This window comes from Serinus canaria, chromosome 7, assembly GCF_022539315.1.
Source record: "Serinus canaria isolate serCan28SL12 chromosome 7, serCan2020, whole genome shotgun sequence".
In the NCBI taxonomy this organism is placed as follows: Eukaryota; Metazoa; Chordata; class Aves; order Passeriformes; family Fringillidae; genus Serinus; species Serinus canaria.
Window position 1 is genome coordinate 26,189,113 of NC_066321.1, and position 16,475 is coordinate 26,205,587.

At 39.2% G+C, this 16,475-nt stretch overlaps 1 protein-coding gene across 2 annotated transcripts; it reads left to right on the forward strand.

The window, feature by feature from the left end:
- Nucleotides 1-780: 780 nt before the first annotated feature.
- On the forward strand, nucleotides 781-15,411 carry TMEM237 (transmembrane protein 237). 2 transcript variants are annotated; one of them, XM_030241470.2, is made up of 13 exons: nucleotides 781-828; nucleotides 3,107-3,138; nucleotides 4,052-4,062; nucleotides 4,581-4,637; nucleotides 5,656-5,769; nucleotides 6,146-6,260; nucleotides 6,818-6,975; nucleotides 7,567-7,690; nucleotides 8,643-8,834; nucleotides 9,744-9,817; nucleotides 10,258-10,351; nucleotides 11,108-11,229; nucleotides 12,748-15,411. In XM_030241470.2, the coding sequence occupies exons 1-13, from the start codon at nucleotides 799-801 to the stop codon at nucleotides 12,813-12,815; spliced, it is 1,191 nt and encodes a 396-aa protein (XP_030097330.2). In that variant the 5' UTR covers nucleotides 781-798; the 3' UTR covers nucleotides 12,816-15,411. The 2 variants fall into 2 exon arrangements, with proteins under 2 accessions (XP_030097330.2, XP_030097337.2); XM_030241477.2 differs by lacking the exons at nucleotides 781-828; nucleotides 3,107-3,138 and having other exon boundaries at nucleotides 3,915-4,062; nucleotides 6,172-6,260.
- Nucleotides 15,412-16,475: the final 1,064 nt, after the last annotated feature.

Consider the following 16,475-nt stretch of genomic DNA (forward strand, 5'->3'; position numbering starts at 1 on the left):
TAATCAGAAAATCTTACTCTTGTTGGTCTGTGGTAGCACGTTCTCCTCATCAAAGGATGCAATGCTTGTGGCAACTAAGTTCCTCACTCTCTTCACCTCCTATTTGTAGCTGTCTTGCTGCCTGAGGTACACAGATGGTTATTTTTGTTGGTCTACCTCATTTTTGTTGGTCTACCTCAGTCCTTCTGGACTGCTTAACTCACTTTTGTTGATTTTCTTGGAGGAAAATCAACAAAAGTGAGTTAAGCAGTCCAGAAAGATGATTTAAAGAAGTATTACAGCCACCAGGATGCCTGCTTGTTCTAGAGGCAGGACTTGCATTCTCTGTTTAGAGGTAAAATGGGAGACTGAAGCCCCAATATGTCATTGATGTGGGTAAGTACTGACGGAGGGTGAGATGGCAGCCAGCTCTCTGCTGGTGGTCCATGACCAGCTTCCCCACTCCTGCCTAGTCCAGCATTTGTCGACTCTTTGTCTTTTTTCCATGTATTATTTCTTACTTCTTTGGTGTTTGTTTTTTTTTTTCCGATTACTTGATTTAACGTTTGAGACCCTAGCTACAAGCTGAAGTAGTCCAGAACTCTTTTCCCCTTGATTTTACTTGTCTGCAGCCCGAGAGACTACCGCTCAGAGCCGCAGAGCCGCGCTCACTCCGGTACGGCGGCTGCCGCCGGCGAGAAGGCGCAGATAGGGAGAAGGGAAGGCGGACCTCCCGGCGCTGGGGGTGCGCAGCCGCGGCGCGGGGCGGAAGGAGCAGCGGCTCCTCCCCGCAGAGCCGGAGCTGGGCGGGCGCGGCCCATGGCGGCACGGCGGGCGGGCCCCGGCGTGGTGAGGGGGTGGTGGGGCCGGAGCGGGAGGGGGGCGCGAACGGCTCCGTGGGGCTGCGGCGCGGAGGGCCCGGCCGCGGGAGCTTGGCCCAGCTGAGCGCTTTTGCTGAAGGGATGTGGCGGGGCGCTCCCTTGCAGCAGCTGCTCCGGGGAGGCGGAGCTGAAGCGCTACGCGGGAGCGCCTTGGTAGAAGAGTGCCCTCGTAGCGCGGCTCCTACATCCCTGCCCTGCTGCATCCCGCGGGAGGGGGGAATGTAACCGGCGCAGGGTCGCACTTTTCTGTCCATCTTTGTTGCGGAAGCAAACAAGCATTTCTTCGTTGTATTTTTCCATATAAACCTCTTAAAAAAAAATCTGCAAATCTTTATCAAATCTGTGAAGGCTGCTTCAGTGTTTTTAAACATTCTCGATAGTTAAACCTTTACTTCTCAGCATCCTGGAATGGACACCCGGGGAGCTGGGTAGTTCTTTTTTCCCCCTGAGTTTCCAGGTGCCTCCCACTGTCTTGTGGCCCGGCTCAGGTGTGCAAACACGGGGATTGACCGAGGCAGCGGCTCCCTGGTTTGTAGGAGTCTCTTGGTTTTAGTGGCACTTAAGAGCACTCACCGGCTCTTCTGTCCATAACAAAATGTCCATGCGGACCTGTCCCCAAACTTATCCTTTCTATGAAATTTGGGGTGAGTCACTTCAGACGCTGTGAACCTGCTGATAGACAAAGCTGATAGCTCTGTGGCAGAGTTGGGGACAGTTACACAGATGGACAGATGACTATTTACGACTGGCTGCTGGCATGTGGTTTCCTGTGTTGCAAGGAATAAACGATACAGAAATCAATGCACTTGCCAGTTATTTTGTAGAAGAAATAAAATAGAGAGGTAGTACTGAGTACAGAATTACTACTGCATAGGCAGTGAATGCTGTATCAAAGGTTTGTGGCTTTTGTTTGTTTTTATGGGGTTTTTAGCTTTTAGGTTTTTTTAAATACCAAGTATCCTAAATATTTACTATTTACTGCCACAAGAATGTTAGAAACAATAAAAGTAATGAGATCTGACCTTTACCAATATTTTTTTCCCTTATGGTGCACCAATATAGTGTGACCAGTCCCTACCAGTCTGCTGGGTGCCACTTAGGGTGTGCAGTTCTCTACCTGTGTAAGTGGCACTTGCTGTCAGTCTTCAGCATGGCCAAAATCCAAGTGAGAGATTTGAGGTCTAATCTCACAAACCCTTCCTTGCATGAAGCATATCATTTGCTTTGGGTAAACAAACCAATGTAAAACTTGCTTATAGGAACCTGTGGCAGCATGCAGAGTCAAAGGTTTTTTAATGCAAGTAATATTTGCTGCCATTGAACAACGTGCCCTTGTTTCAAATGGGAGTAGTTCTGGGGCCTGACCCAGGGGCAGGAGGGTTCAGCTCCAGCTAATCCTGGCTGCCTGAAGTTTATTTTTAGTTCAGAATTAGCTGAGGTTCAATGTGAGCAGCCTAGACCAGTTCACAGTGCCTCTTTCAGGGCACAACTTCAGATGATATGGGAAAGAAACAAGTGGTGAGTTTGTGGATCCTTGAGTCTTACCAATCTTAAAGCCCTTTTTATTTCTGGTCTATGAATTTTCTGAGCATGGGAATGACTTTTTTGTGTATATTCTTCCACTATAATTATGTAATACAAAATCTGAAAGTTAACTCCTTTTTCTAGATAAGAGAAAGGTACAAGCTCAGTTGCAGATTATTATCTGGAGATCCTTTTAGATTTTAGGTATTTGACATGCTTGTAAATATGGAAAAACTTTATTTTATAATATTTAAAAGTATTTTCATAAGTGAGCTTATTTCCTTTTATTGTTTTAATTATTGTTCTGAATTTATATCTTCATTAATAGAAAATAGCTCACTTGTATACTGTACAATGATACTGAATGCAGAATTTATTACAATATTTTATATTTATTTAAATAGAATTACTAATAAGCTTTCTAGTGAAAGCGGTACCTTACATTATAAGTGAAAATTATTGGAGCTGAAATGCAAGCTGTTTCTCCCACACAGAGGTTAGCTGTGTGTTCCTACTGCAGTGCCCATCAGAACTCTGCTCAAGGCATATTAGTCTAGCATCTTTTACATCTTGCTTTTATATGACATCTCCATTAGGAATGTTTGGCCATTTAGGAGGCATACAGAGCAAAACATACCTTGGATGTTCTGATCTGAAGCTGTTTTCTGAGAGGTGGTTTCATACTGGCAGAAGTTGACTTTTGTCTCTCTCTTGTCTTTCAGTGCCCGCCTCGTGCCCTTCCTCCAGTGCCAAGGTAAAATAATTGCATTCTGTGGAACTGAACATGATGCTGTACTGCAGATTTTGAAAGTAGTAACATTAAAAGAAATAAGTTTCATAAGCATCTGAGCAGTAAAATTGCTTATCTTGCTAATTTATTGTCCCAAAATGCTTAACAAGGAATGCAAAACATTTTAAAGTTTTATAGAAGCAAAGAGATTTTACCATATTACCTCAGTTTTAATACTCATGAGAGATAAACCCTTTAAAAACTTTTAGACAAAGATTCCAGTTTTAATGTCTAGTATAGCTTAATTGTTGTTATTTTTAATCTCTTCTTCCTCCCTCTTTTATTATGTGCTCTTTAGTTTATTTGAATCACAAATACTTAAAACCAGGCATTTCTGGAATTAGGCTAGGTATTCTTTAATGGGGAGTTAGGTATCTATTAGTTTGATGTAGTATAGGGAAAAAAATTGGGCTTTTTTTCAGTGTGAAAGGAAAAGCAAATATATAGTTTTTATGAGATGGTACTTGAGAATTCCTTCAAAGTACCTGCAAGTAAATGTGATGTTTATGATTGTTGACAGATAATGTCTTTTTAGTGATGTATGGGCTCAAATGTTTCATAACTTCTCTTGGTTTATTATATACCAGGCAGTAAGACAAGTTTTAATTAGCCAGGTGATTAAAGCTTTTAATCTGATCCACAGCTAGCCAATCAAGAAACTGTGTGTAGTCACCAACAAAGTGTTGAATCTTGCTGATTGCTTCGCAACCTTAACCCTGTTATATACATCTGCTCATAAAGAGGAGGGGGGGATAAGGAAATTACCATAAAAACAGCAGTGTGAATTTTACAGTTGTGAACTGTAATTGATACAAAACTAACTTTCTTTTCATCTTTTTACACTGCTTGTCAACAACTTTCCCTCTTCAACATGAAGTGGAAGCCAAGGTGAGTTATTAAAGAGAACTACAAACACTGATAGTTCCTTTTGGTGCCACTCACTCTCTCTTTAAAGATAGAGCCTTATACTTTTCCTAAATGCAGGCAGATCATTTAAACTGGATACCTGTGCATTGTTAGAACTGTTGTTTTTCTTTGCTCTCTCTACTGTTAGCAATTTCCATCAAGGTTGAAGTGTTGCCACTGTGCTTGAAACGATAAGTTTATTTTTCAGAGCATTATTCAAAGTATTTCAGTTTATTGCTTAGCACACGTGCTTGCATGTATTGTGCCTTTGCTGCACATAGAACTACTTACCCTGATTTTTTACTCTGTTTTCCTACTGTCTTCTGTACTCCTCCTCCTTGTGTGAACTGGTGAATTGTCATCTTACCTGTAAAAACAAAGGTTGTCATAATTTGTAAAAAATAATGTATTTCTTAACCTGCAATAGGATGGCTGTTAAAAAAAAGATATTGAGGTTTTTTTCTTGCTGTGCACCCATCCTTTTGTTTTATGTTATACAGATGAAATTCCACTCAGTCGTCCCAAAAAAAGGAAACCCAAAGGAAAGACTCCATTAGGTAAGGTCCTGCCAAGACTAAAACCTGTTCTTTTACTCCTTCCATTTTTTTCCTTTCTAACTTCTTTGCATAATTCATTAAGTAGACATTTCCAGCTGTAAGCTGCTTATGTTGAACTTGTTAAGCACTTGAATTTTTGAATGAACTAAGATAAAACTCATTTGGCAGTCTGGTTCAATTTCAGTCCATAGCCAAATAAAGTCACAAGTTAATCACTCCATTATCACTGAAGAGTTGACTGTAAAAGATTATTATTTGCTGGTTACTTTTGCATTTTTGCCCAATAAAGGTTTATAAAAGGTGGGCAAACTTAACTTTGGAGTGGAAACAAAGATTCAGTTGTTACCATAAAAACTGCATTCTTGAAGGTGCTATTAAAAAGCAGGTGCGATGTAAAATGGAGAAGCAATTTTGTCTTTCTGTATCTGATCATGGTGCTACTGCACTATAATATGAATACATTTTAACCTTTCACAGAAATATAATTCCTCCAAAGTATAATAATTAATCGCTCAAACTGGAGTAAATATCCTTCAGTGGATTTTTCTGCTCCTTTTTTTTTATTCTTGTGCTGTATGTTTAGCATTTAAATTTTCCTTTGATGTGATGCAATTTTGCCTTAGCACATATCTGTGTGGATCACCTTGTAATAAACGATTAATTTTTTCTTGGCTCTTGCATTATAATTTTTACACATAGAAAAGAGAAATATAGAGGTGTAGTTCTTTCCAGTGATGGATTCTTTTTAGGCAGTCCTCTGCTGCATGCCTAAATGGGAATTGAGCTGCTTCTTGGATACTTAAATTCTCTCCTAAGCATGATACTGTTTTACTGTGAAATACATTTGTATATTTCTGCCTCTCATCATTGATTCTCAGCTGTTACATATCCTATAGCCAAGCATTTTCATCTCAGTTGTTGCTCAGCTGGGCAACAAGGTAGTAAATGGCAGCTTTCTTTTGCCTGTTTGTCAGTGGCTCTGAGTTCAGGCTGCTGGGTCTTTTGCTGTGGTTTTTAGATGGCATTGTGCAAGCAGCAGTTCGTCGACAGTCTGAAAGCAGCGAGCCCCTGACCCCTGAACCTCCTGATGCCCCTCCTCAGAGGAAGCGCAAGAAGAAGAAAGTTCCTACTGGTATGTGAGATAGTGGTAGATGGGAAAGAGAAGTGAATAAAACTTGGGAACACAGAAATATTACTGGACAACGTGTATTTAGGTTTAGAACATTTCATGTGCTTCTTTACCTAAGACAGCCAAAAGTAATTTCTGGGTATGTGGTAGCTTAGAGTTTCACTTTCTCATTTCAGATTTCATAGGGTATAAACCTCCATGAAAATAATGGATATACAGTTTTGGAAATTATGTAATACTTAACATCTATCAAAACTCAGATCATTATTTTTTTGCCACTTTTTATACAATAACTACTTATGTATTTAGGTGAATGTATTCCATTTTTATTAAAGCTCTAAAACTTTCATGTTGGGTTGGTTATTTTTTTAATCTTCAGATTCTGAGACCTCTTTTACCCAGCAGAATGTGGCATCCCAATTTCAGAATGGGAATGGGATGGATGTCCCTGAAGCTGAAGAAACAGTGATCCGCAAACAGAGAAAAAGAACAAAGTAAGACAGAACTAGTAGAGCTCATAATCTGGACTAACTGTAACAGTGAATGTGGCTGAGGAGTATTTTACATTCTTATTTGGCAAAAATGTAAAATCTTGAGGCCCACAGTACCATTTAGCCTGTGGACAGTTCTTTCCAGGGTTAAGATCTTCTTCGTTCTGGGCATACCTGAATGCATCACAGCTCTAATTACATTTTCATGAGCCTAATAGTTCAGTCACAGACATGAAGAAATTAGAATTTGGAACTGCTTTCTATCATTCTTACTGTCTTAATTATACAAAAGTTAGCATTTTTTTCCCAATTGTTCTGATATGTTTTATTCTAATATGTTCTAATCATTAATCCCTTGATATGGAATTAGTCTTACTAGTTTTAGTCAACTAACTCTATGAGAAGTTTAGCCCTTAAAATTATAAACAGGGTAGTATTGTACAGGTTCTGATGGGTTCTTATCAGCCAGGTTGGGCATGTTAAGTGTTCATGGGAGCCTTTGGATTTTACACATTATCTCCTATTCTTTCTCTGTCCCACTGGGTGTTCTGTGCCAACAGGAAACCTCGGCCAGCCGAAGTGAGCTCCAATGAGCTGGAAGTGGAGGAGGAAGACATCATCGAAGATGAGCACAGAAAGAGCCCAGATCAGCAGCCTGTGTTTGCTGCTCCCACTGGAATTAGTCAGCCTGTTAGCAAAGTGTTTGTTGAAAAAAATCGTGAGTTCATATTGTGATTTAAGTAATTTAAAAATCTTCTTGCACTTAGAAGAAGCATGTTTGTATCTAAAATCTAAATACTATAGTATTGGGAAGAATTTTTTAAGAAGTTTTCTAAAACAGAAATTTTTTGGAAATAAATACACATGATAATTTTTCAACAGTGAATGGTGGTGTTGCTGTGCTGATATATTTGGTTTGATTTTTTACTTCCATGGTGGGAGTGAAGAAGGTTTTAAAGTACTCAGATGAGCTTTTTTGACTTAATATTATCACAGTACCTTGAGAAGAAACTATTAATTACAAAAATTCTTTCAAGTGGAAGTTTTTTTGCAGGGTATTTGTGTTTTTCTGTTGTTTTGTTTGGGGTTTTTTTTTTGTCCCAGGGAATACTGAGTCACTCCCAAAGTGCTTTGCTCATTGTTAACTCCATAACCTGACCCACTGGGATGCATCATTCTGACCAGAGGCAGAAAGTGGGGAGAAGAAATTTCTGATGCTTCCTAACAGCTTTTTAGCACTAATAACATTAATATAAAAATGATGGTGAAAGGAAACAGAGCTCTAAAACTGATCTCCTTATCCTTTCAGGGCGTTTTCATGCAGCTGACCGTGCAGAATTGATTAAAACCACTGAAAATATCAATGTACTTTTGGATGTGAAGGCTTCGTGGACTACTAGAGATGTTGCCCTCTCAGTGCACCGAAGTTTCAGGTGAAAGACAAATGTTCTGATGTAAATAAACATAAATCAGGGGTTTGGTTTGAGTTTTTGGGGTTTTTTCCCTCCCTGAAAATTACTGTCTTTCCTCTGTAGTTGTGATGTATTTTTATTTCTTTTGGATATTCCTAATAAATGGTGGTTCTAGATTCAACAAGTATAAAGTTTATTAGTCCTCTAGCTTTTGTATTTGTTGTCAAGATTATGAATATCTAGCGTAGACATCACATGTGAAATAAAAAAAGCATGAGTAAGAAAGCCATACTGCAAAGATTCAGACAAAATCTCAATAGCAAGAGATTGAGCTGATAACCAAAACATTAATCACCTGGAGAAATGTGTTAGAAAATAAGACTGACCTATCCTGTGTATCACCAGAATAAAAGTACATGAATTCAGACAGTTCTCAAAGAAAATCCTGGTTGGTGGGAAAGAGGGAGGAGTGAAATTGCACATTACAGGGAAACCATTACTTTTTTAATATGTGGTTGTTATGTAATAGCCAAATGGGAAGATAACAGCCATCTTCTTCTGTGGTGGATTTTAGCTGGAAACCTGTGCCTCCTGCTGAAGCTTTTCCTTAGCAATAAGGATATTGAAAAGATTGCCTTGGGGACAAGTTAGAATGTTGTGTGAGTGCAAGGGACGGTGGTCTTGGGAAACTACAGGCAGCTATAAGTGAAAGTATTTGATGCCTGTGGCTGTAATGAAGGGAAGGCAAAATATCTTTGTTTTCTTTAAGTGCTCAGGCTCTGGTGCAGTCTGATGTGACAGGAGCAAACAGAACTCTTGCTTAGAATTTTTTAAACTAGATCAGAAAAAGCACTCAGAAACCATCTCTGAAAGGCCTTGAAAAGCAGGGTTGAACAGATGGATCCATAGGCCTTTTCTATTTATAGCTAATTCAAGATGTTAAAACTGGTCTAATGTTCTTTCCTCCATTCAGGGTGTTGGGCCTGTTCACCCATGGCTTCCTTGCTGGTTATGCTGTATGGAACATCGTGGTTATCTACATTTTGGCAGGAAATGAGCTTTCCATGGTTTCTAACCTGCTTGAGCAGTATAAGACAATAGCATACCCAGCTCAAAGTTTGTTCTATTTTTTGCTGTCTATCAGTACAGTCTCAGCCTTTGACAGGTAAAACATATTTGTATTTGAAAGGTGTATATATGTAATTTGTGTATATGATGTTCCTTTCCCCTTAGGCACATTTTGATTTGCTGTTGATGATTTAATTGATATACTCAAAGAATGATTTTTCATATGGCTGACCAAATACAGAAGGGGTGTACTTGTGCATCCAGACCTTTGGTAGTCATTTCTGTTTGATGCTTGCACCCTGCTTCAATGTACTTCTGCTGTTTGTGAGATCAGGAGGTGAAACAAATGTAAGAGCTGATTTGTTTTTTTGCAGTGGGACTGTGAAGAGGGGTAGAGAGCAACAAATGTTTGTGTCAGGTTCACTTTAATATGAATCCATTGCCTAGTCAGGTTTGAAACATAGCTGAGTGAACAGTTTTCCTGGCTTAGCTGGGGCTTCTGCATTACAGAGTTAAGAGTGGGAATGAAAAGAAAGAAGCTCAAAAAAGATCATTAAGTAGACTAGATTAATGGATGTTACAAAAGTTTATTTTAGTTACAGGTAGGATAAGCCAGTAGGGGAGTTGGTGCTATGAAAAAATTGTGATTTCTTTCCCTCCAAGGATGGCAGGGAGGAGTCCCAAGTTACTCACATTTGCTCCTGTAAGCAGTTGCATTAGCATGGCCACTGAACTGAATGGCAAGGGTTAGAGGGGACAGATGTCCCAGGTTCTCCCTGTTTCAGAAAGGTCTGCAGTGTACTACCTCATGGAACATCCTCCTTCATTCTGGAATTGGCATAACGGGGACCATTGCCATGTGTGTGGGATATAGTTGTAGATTAAGGCACTGTTACAGAGGCAGAAAAAATACCTTGCAAAAAGTAAAAGAACAAAAGAATGCTGTTACAGGAACAATATCATTGTCTTACTGGGCTGTGTTAATGACTCTTGGTTTTGTTATCAGGATTGATCTGGCAAAAGCATCAATTGCACTGAGGGGCTTTCTTACCCTAGACCCAGCAGCACTAGCTTCTTTCTGTAAGTATTTTGAAGTGGATAGGGAGCTGTCCAGAAAATATGATAAATGGAAAACTCCTCCATACTCTTTTTACTGAAATGTTCCTCCCAGGTTATTTTCTGCTTTAGAATAAATTACTTGCTCAGTAGTTGATAATAGCAATGGCCATAAACAATTTGTTCCATATTTTTAAAGCCTTTGCAATAGTAGCATTAATAGAGTTGTTAGTGAGGTAGCTCTTTTCCATTTCTGAATATAGAGCACAAACCTAACAAACAGAATCACAAAATGCAAGCTTTGATGTAGCTCATGGAATGTTAAAGAAAAGAGAATGAATTAAAGCAGACTATGATTGGAGGCAGTGGAGTGAAAGGAAAGAAAATGTAGTGATTAGTGGCATGTCATGATGAGAGAGCATTTTGGGATTTATACCTGACACTATGAATTCCATTTCTTCCAGTGTACTTTGCTGCTCTTATCTTATCCTTAAGCCAGCAGATGACGTGTGACAGAATCCACCTCTACACACCACCTTCGGAAAATGGCAGTATCTGGTAGGAAACAAGGAATCCCTGTAAATTATAACATAGCTCACTTAGGGACCTTGTCAAACTGGCACATTGACGAGATTGTACAAGGTTCATAAGAAACTATTGATGAAGGATTTTATTTCTGAACCTGCCTTTGAGCTTGTCCTGAATATTTGATATTTTCACTGAAAAATAAAAACTCAGGGATGAGTTTGGTCATGTTGTTTGCAAATCTGTTATACCTCAAACAAGAGTTGGAATGATGCTGGAAATGTCATCTGGCAGGAACCTTAAAAATCTCTTTTGCTTGAGAGTGGGACCCTACTGAGGTAAGCAGCCATTTTGGGTTCAAGGGCAGGGCATTCTGTAGACAGTAAACACTGTCTTTGAAGGAGTCTGCCACAGGATGCAGTCACAGCTGGCATTTAAATATAAACCATCGCTTCATGTTAGGTGATCCCACACAAAACTGTTCCTTTCTGAAGTACCTATTAGTGGACTTAAATTCTGGTAGCACAGATTTTTAAAGTAAACCAGGAGTAGAACAAAAGCATTTATGTGAAAATTTGCTGGTTTGGGCAGTTAGTTTTTAGGAGGGGGTGGAGCTTTAGGGTTTCTGTGATCTTTGGTAATTGTTCTTTTTACCAGGCCTTTGCAATGCAAGACCACCATGATGGTACAAGTAGCTCTCTTTTCACATCTGGCTTAGAAAACTTGTTTTGATGTTATTGTAACTTCTGGGCACTAGTGATGATTGATGGTTTGATGTGTTTTTCCCAGGACTGCAGGTACAGAGGCAGAAATTGTTCATTCATGGGTTGTGGTGAATCTTGTAGTGTCTGTTCTAGTTGGGACAAGTTGGATCTTCTTAAGTTCCCGACCAGAGCTAGACCACAGTGAAGGTAAGACATATTAATAGACAAAATGTTGTTTATTCAAGTTGTTGGGTTTTTTAATCTGCTGTGCTCTGCATTTGGTGTTCAAGACTAGTCCTGAGAAATTTTGTGACTGAGGAAGAACAATTATCTCCTGGCAACCTTGCACAGCAAATGCTTCTTAGGACGCTGGTGTCTGTGTTTGGTATTTTAAACATTAATTTAAAAAAAAAAAAAGTTTTATTTGTCCTGTCTGAAGAAATGTGAATTTTGAAACATTACAGAATGTCTCTTTTCAATGAAGAGAAAAAGAATTTAAAATTTTAACAGTATTTTAAATATTTGAAATGCATTTATTCTATGTGTCTCTTAGAAAATTCCCTAATGTTATTAATGTTCCTTCTGCAAGTGCTGAATGGGTTACAAGTTCAGTATTATTTTCAGTAAGACATTGCAATAGTTTTGGGAACTCCCTGGCTTTGAAAAGTCAGATTTGTGCTTGCAGCACAGGACTTCAGATGAGGACTGCTTGTGCTGGTCCAGGCTGGAGGAGGGGGAAGCAGGTTCTTCTCATTGAACAAACTTGGCTAGAAACTGGGCCTTCTTCCTTTTGTGTTCCACCTGGGATCCAAAAGGTGTGTCCTAACTCAGTGTTCCTGTCAAGTGTGTGCAGCCTGTCATTTGAAGGTATGCTGTACATAAAAATCCTAAGCTTCAACTTGAAAATCAAAACATATCCTAAGAACATCATGACTTGAAGCACAGATTTGTGTTTGGGAGGCTGAGGATTCAACAGGCCTCTTCAAATTACTTTTGAATTTTAATGTACAGGTGTTTGTATTTCAGCTGGCTCCCGTTACTGTGTTTATTTCTAAGAAATCATTTAATGAGTTAAAAAACCCCAAACAACTAAGTGGCAGCCTTTACAGTCCTCAATGGTAAAATTTATGATAGATGCTTAAACCGTATTTTAAACCCATAAATAATAAAGACTTAAACAAGGAATCCAGTGGCAGAATTTTACTCAGGTTTTGATTAAATTTTTTTATACTTATATGTGCCTACTAAGAATGGAAAACCATTTCAGAAATTTCTAGAGAGAAATTCATTAGTACTTTCTCCAAATAGCAGTGAAAGTTTAGTCTGCTAAGGCTGGGATATGCTAACTTAATACTGTGAGACACAGAGCAAAGACTTGTAAAAATGAACCAATCTCTAAACAGAAGTCTTTACTTCTTGAGTCTGATATGCTCAAAACTTTAACAATCCCTCAGTCTAATGCAGAGTTGTATTTCAGTGTCCATGTTGAATGCAAGATGATCATGCACATGATCAACTGCTAACATTGTCACCAAGTCTGTCAATTTTGGGGAGCAGCAGTAGTTTTCTAAAAATATTGGTGGCCCCTGCCATTGCTGAGTTGTTGATGATATGACTGGGATGAAAAGCAGGAGGCTTGGGGGAAGGCCAGGGTACTTTTCAGGAATAATGGAATTATATTCAGGTGATAGTTAAGAAAACATAATTCTTTCCTTTCTCTTTTAGAATTGATGTTTCATTCTGAAATTGAGGAATTTCCTCATGGAGATGTCCTACCCAGAGTCCAGCCATAAGTGTGGAACAAGAAGCTGCATATATTGTAGCTGTGACTGATGGCTCAACATGTTGTGTATTATAGCTATGTATTATAATTTTCATAAAGAAAAAATGTATTTTTATATTGTATATATTTCATGTTGATCTTTTTATGTGTTACACTTTCCAAATGTGACTGAAAACTTTTATACTTTTGCTTTTTATTTTACAAAGTAGATTATCCCTCTTGCATAAAGTCAAGGTGATTTTGTAAATATGCTACCTACATAGCCAAAGTGACTAGAGGGATGCAGATCAGGTGTTCAGGTGGTTTTTGACTGCTGAAAGTCTTCAACAACCTGCTCTTGTTACTATGCAAATCAGTTAGCTTATCTGATTTGGTTAAACATTTTCTAGAGATTAAAAAAATATCTTACAACAAAAGTAGCCTAAGGAAAATTTATAACAAAGCAGAGTTAGAAAAAACATAAACCCCACCAAGTTAGTAATCTTAAAATAATCTACATTTATTTGTCATAAAATATTTTTCTAGAATAAAAGATTAAATTGACAGGGATTTTGTTGAATAATCCATAAAAGAGGATTATTAAAATCCGCTTTTTTATGTTTGTTTAGTTCTCTTGACAAAAATCTTGATGATAACAAGTTCTTACAGGCTGATGTAGATAAAAGACAAAAGTTTTAATGTTGCAACAGTTTGGTCAGTTAAATACATCTTGTCATCAAACAGGGTGTTTTTGTGTTGCCATCAGGATGTATCCACATCCTGTAATTTCTCAACAGTCAGGAAGTGTAACTGTTCCAAAGCCACTCACAAGAATAGCATTCTGATTTCTCCTTATCTTGTATGGCAAGAGCAATCATTTGATTCACTGCTCTTTATAAACAAACTTGGATTTCATAGATCTTAAAAATGTTCCTACCTATTTTGATGGAGATTGTTTTCTGCCAAATTGTTGTTTTGTGTTAGGATAGAATGGGAAATTTCTTCCTAAAATTACAAGAAAATGCTTATTAAACCAACCCAAACAGTCTGCAGCACCTTCTATGCAGTGACCTAGTAGTAATTGTGGCAGGCAATGGGTTTTGCTGAAAAGATTTATCCTTTTCCTTTAAATTAAAGTGGCAAAATGAAAGCATTGCAGATGTGAATAAATACAGATATACTGCAGGAAGAAACAATCTCCTTAGTAAACACAGATAAGGTCTAGTTTGAGAACTATTTATCAAAAAAATACCACCCAAAGCCCAAAACTTTGTATGTAAAACTTTGTATGTTTGTATGTGTTATTTAACGTATATTGATTTTGCCTTGTTTGATTTAATACGTGTGTCTATGGGTGGTTGTAAAAGGGGTGCACTTGTCAAAGTTCACTGAAGAATTACTGAACTTTTTTCGTAGTGAAGTTAAGAGTAGCCAGATGGGACTTGAAAGGAAACGTCAAAGAGCTCTCAATGCTTTCTGTGCTAACTTTTTGCTGTTACCTGAGTTGCTTCAAAACAAACATGGGAATGTGTATGACTAGAGCTGTTGCTGCCCCTTTGAGGACTTGTGTTCTCTTATGTCCATGCAGCAAATTAAAGTTATTAAAAAATTCAGGGTTCATGATACCTTTTAAATGCTGTGGTAATCTTGGCAGGGAGGAAAAAGACATCTACAAGAATTAAAAGATGTTCCACAGCTGTTGGCTGCATTCTGAGGCATTCAGTTTTCTGTGAGATGGAGCCCTTAGCCTCTTTTGTAAACTGTTGTGGCTCGTGTGTCTGTAAAACTAGAGCTAAATTACGGCTGGCACTGCATTGTACATTAAAATGGAGAGATTCAGAGTGCTGATCTCCTTCAGTTGTGCGCCAGATGTTCTTGCCATGATTTATTTGGCTGTAGGAGATGAGGGATGAGACAGGAAGTGTTCCCATGTAGTTTGCCACCACACTTTCTGCTGATGTTGTGTGTTTGCTTGCAGAGTCACTCACCTCCTGAAGATGAAATTATTAATGGCATGGCTGCATGATTTTTCTTTCATCTTGGTAAGGTCAGAAGTATAATTTTACCCATAAAATATGGAGCTCAGCAGAAGTCTGCTAAGGCATCTCATCAGTACAGGAAAAGCTTGGATAACATTTCTTGATTTTTGACATTAACACTAGGAATTGGCCTTCCAAGTATCCCTTAGACAAAGTGATGCCAGCTGACAGCCAGGTTCTTTCTTATTGTGAAATATTGTAGTTTTTTTATGGTTGAGCAGGGATTGAATTAATGAACTTAATGTAATCAGTATTTCAAGCCAGGCTTGCCTTTCCAGTGTATATTTTTAGGAGGGTCTGAGTTTATCCATATTTGAATTGATGAGTTTTGAGGTTGCCATATAAAAAGCACAATAAACAGTTTTTTGGCTAATTATCTATTTTACAAAATACTTTTCATTCCATTAAGCCTCACAGTGGAATATGAGTTTAAGTGAGCTTTTTTTTTTAGTTTCTTGTAAAGTCTTAGAACAAGTTTACAAAATAGATGTTTAATTCTAGAACATGCAATATTTGTAGAAGCCTTAACTGAAATGCCTTTGTGCATTTCCGTCATTGTTTTTAATGCATTTGTGTTAATGAAGTTTTCAGGTATGTTGGTGCCAAGTTCTTGTTTTTACATATATGAAACATATATTAAACAATTGCTGTAACCTAGTTAGAAATGATGGTACTACTTTGTCTTGTTTCCCGTTGCTTATTCTGTTTAAAATGAATCAGTCTGTCTGTAGATTTGGGATGGGAGGCTGGGGGCCTGTCTGGGTCTGCTCCAGACTTGGGTGGACAAAGCCCCACGTAGCCTGATCAGAGGCTGGACACCAAAGCTAAGTTGTTTTAATTACTTAAATTGTTCTAGAAATTTAATATTTGGTAATTTCGTCTTGGTTTGAACGTTACTCTCTCAAGGCAGTTTTCTCAAAATGAAGCCAAGGGAACATTAATTTGCAGAGTGTTTTTTTAAAGTAGTTTTGGTATTGCTGAGGTAAACTTTAGGGAGGGTTATGGTTAGTTGAGAAATACTCGCTTGTATATTTCCAGCAGAATTAATTTAAGTGACTGAAGACTTTGGGAGCTCAGAGAAAACCATCAGGTAAATACCTACAGCTGAGCCTAAGCCTTACCTATCTCTCCCTTTTTCCTCGTAGCGATGTGTACGGTGCTATTGCACTCCTCAGGGCGGCTGTGCTTGAAACTGCTGTGAAAGTCCCTAGATACTCGCAGAAATCCTATTTTCCCTGGGTGTTACTTTTGTACTGTGCCTCCGGGTCCGCTCCCTCCCTTCACGGCGGGCAAGGAGGCCTCCCAGCCTGAAACCCGCCGGTTGCTGCTTCTGGGGACAGGTGCTTTAGGGCATGTTTTTTCCTGCCGTGTGTCGCCCTCCCGTCCCCGGTGCATTTATTTCCCGAGCAGCTTGTCCGCCGCGGTCACTTCGCTGTCCCTCAACTCTATTCAGCCCCGCCACCTCTGTCCCCCTCAGCCCTGCCCCGGTCCCCCCCTCAGCCCTGCCCGGATCCCCCCCCGTTTTCCCGCCCTGCCCTCGCGCCGCCAGGGGGCGGTGGCGCGGCCGCCATGTCGGACTCGGCCTGAGGGAAGCGGCCGCGCTGCCGTCGGTCGGGGATTTGGGGCAATGGGATCTAAGTGGGAAACCCAGT

Coding starts and splice junctions, on each gene's coding strand:
- TMEM237 (XM_030241470.2), top strand. CDS start 799: ATGGCGGCACGGCGGGCGGGCCCCGGCGTG. Junction 4,638..5,655: donor CAAAGGAAAGACTCCATTAG/GTAAGGTCCTGC, acceptor TGTGGTTTTTAG/ATGGCATTGTGCAAGCAGCA. Junction 6,976..7,566: donor AGTGTTTGTTGAAAAAAATC/GTGAGTTCATAT, acceptor TTATCCTTTCAG/GGCGTTTTCATGCAGCTGAC.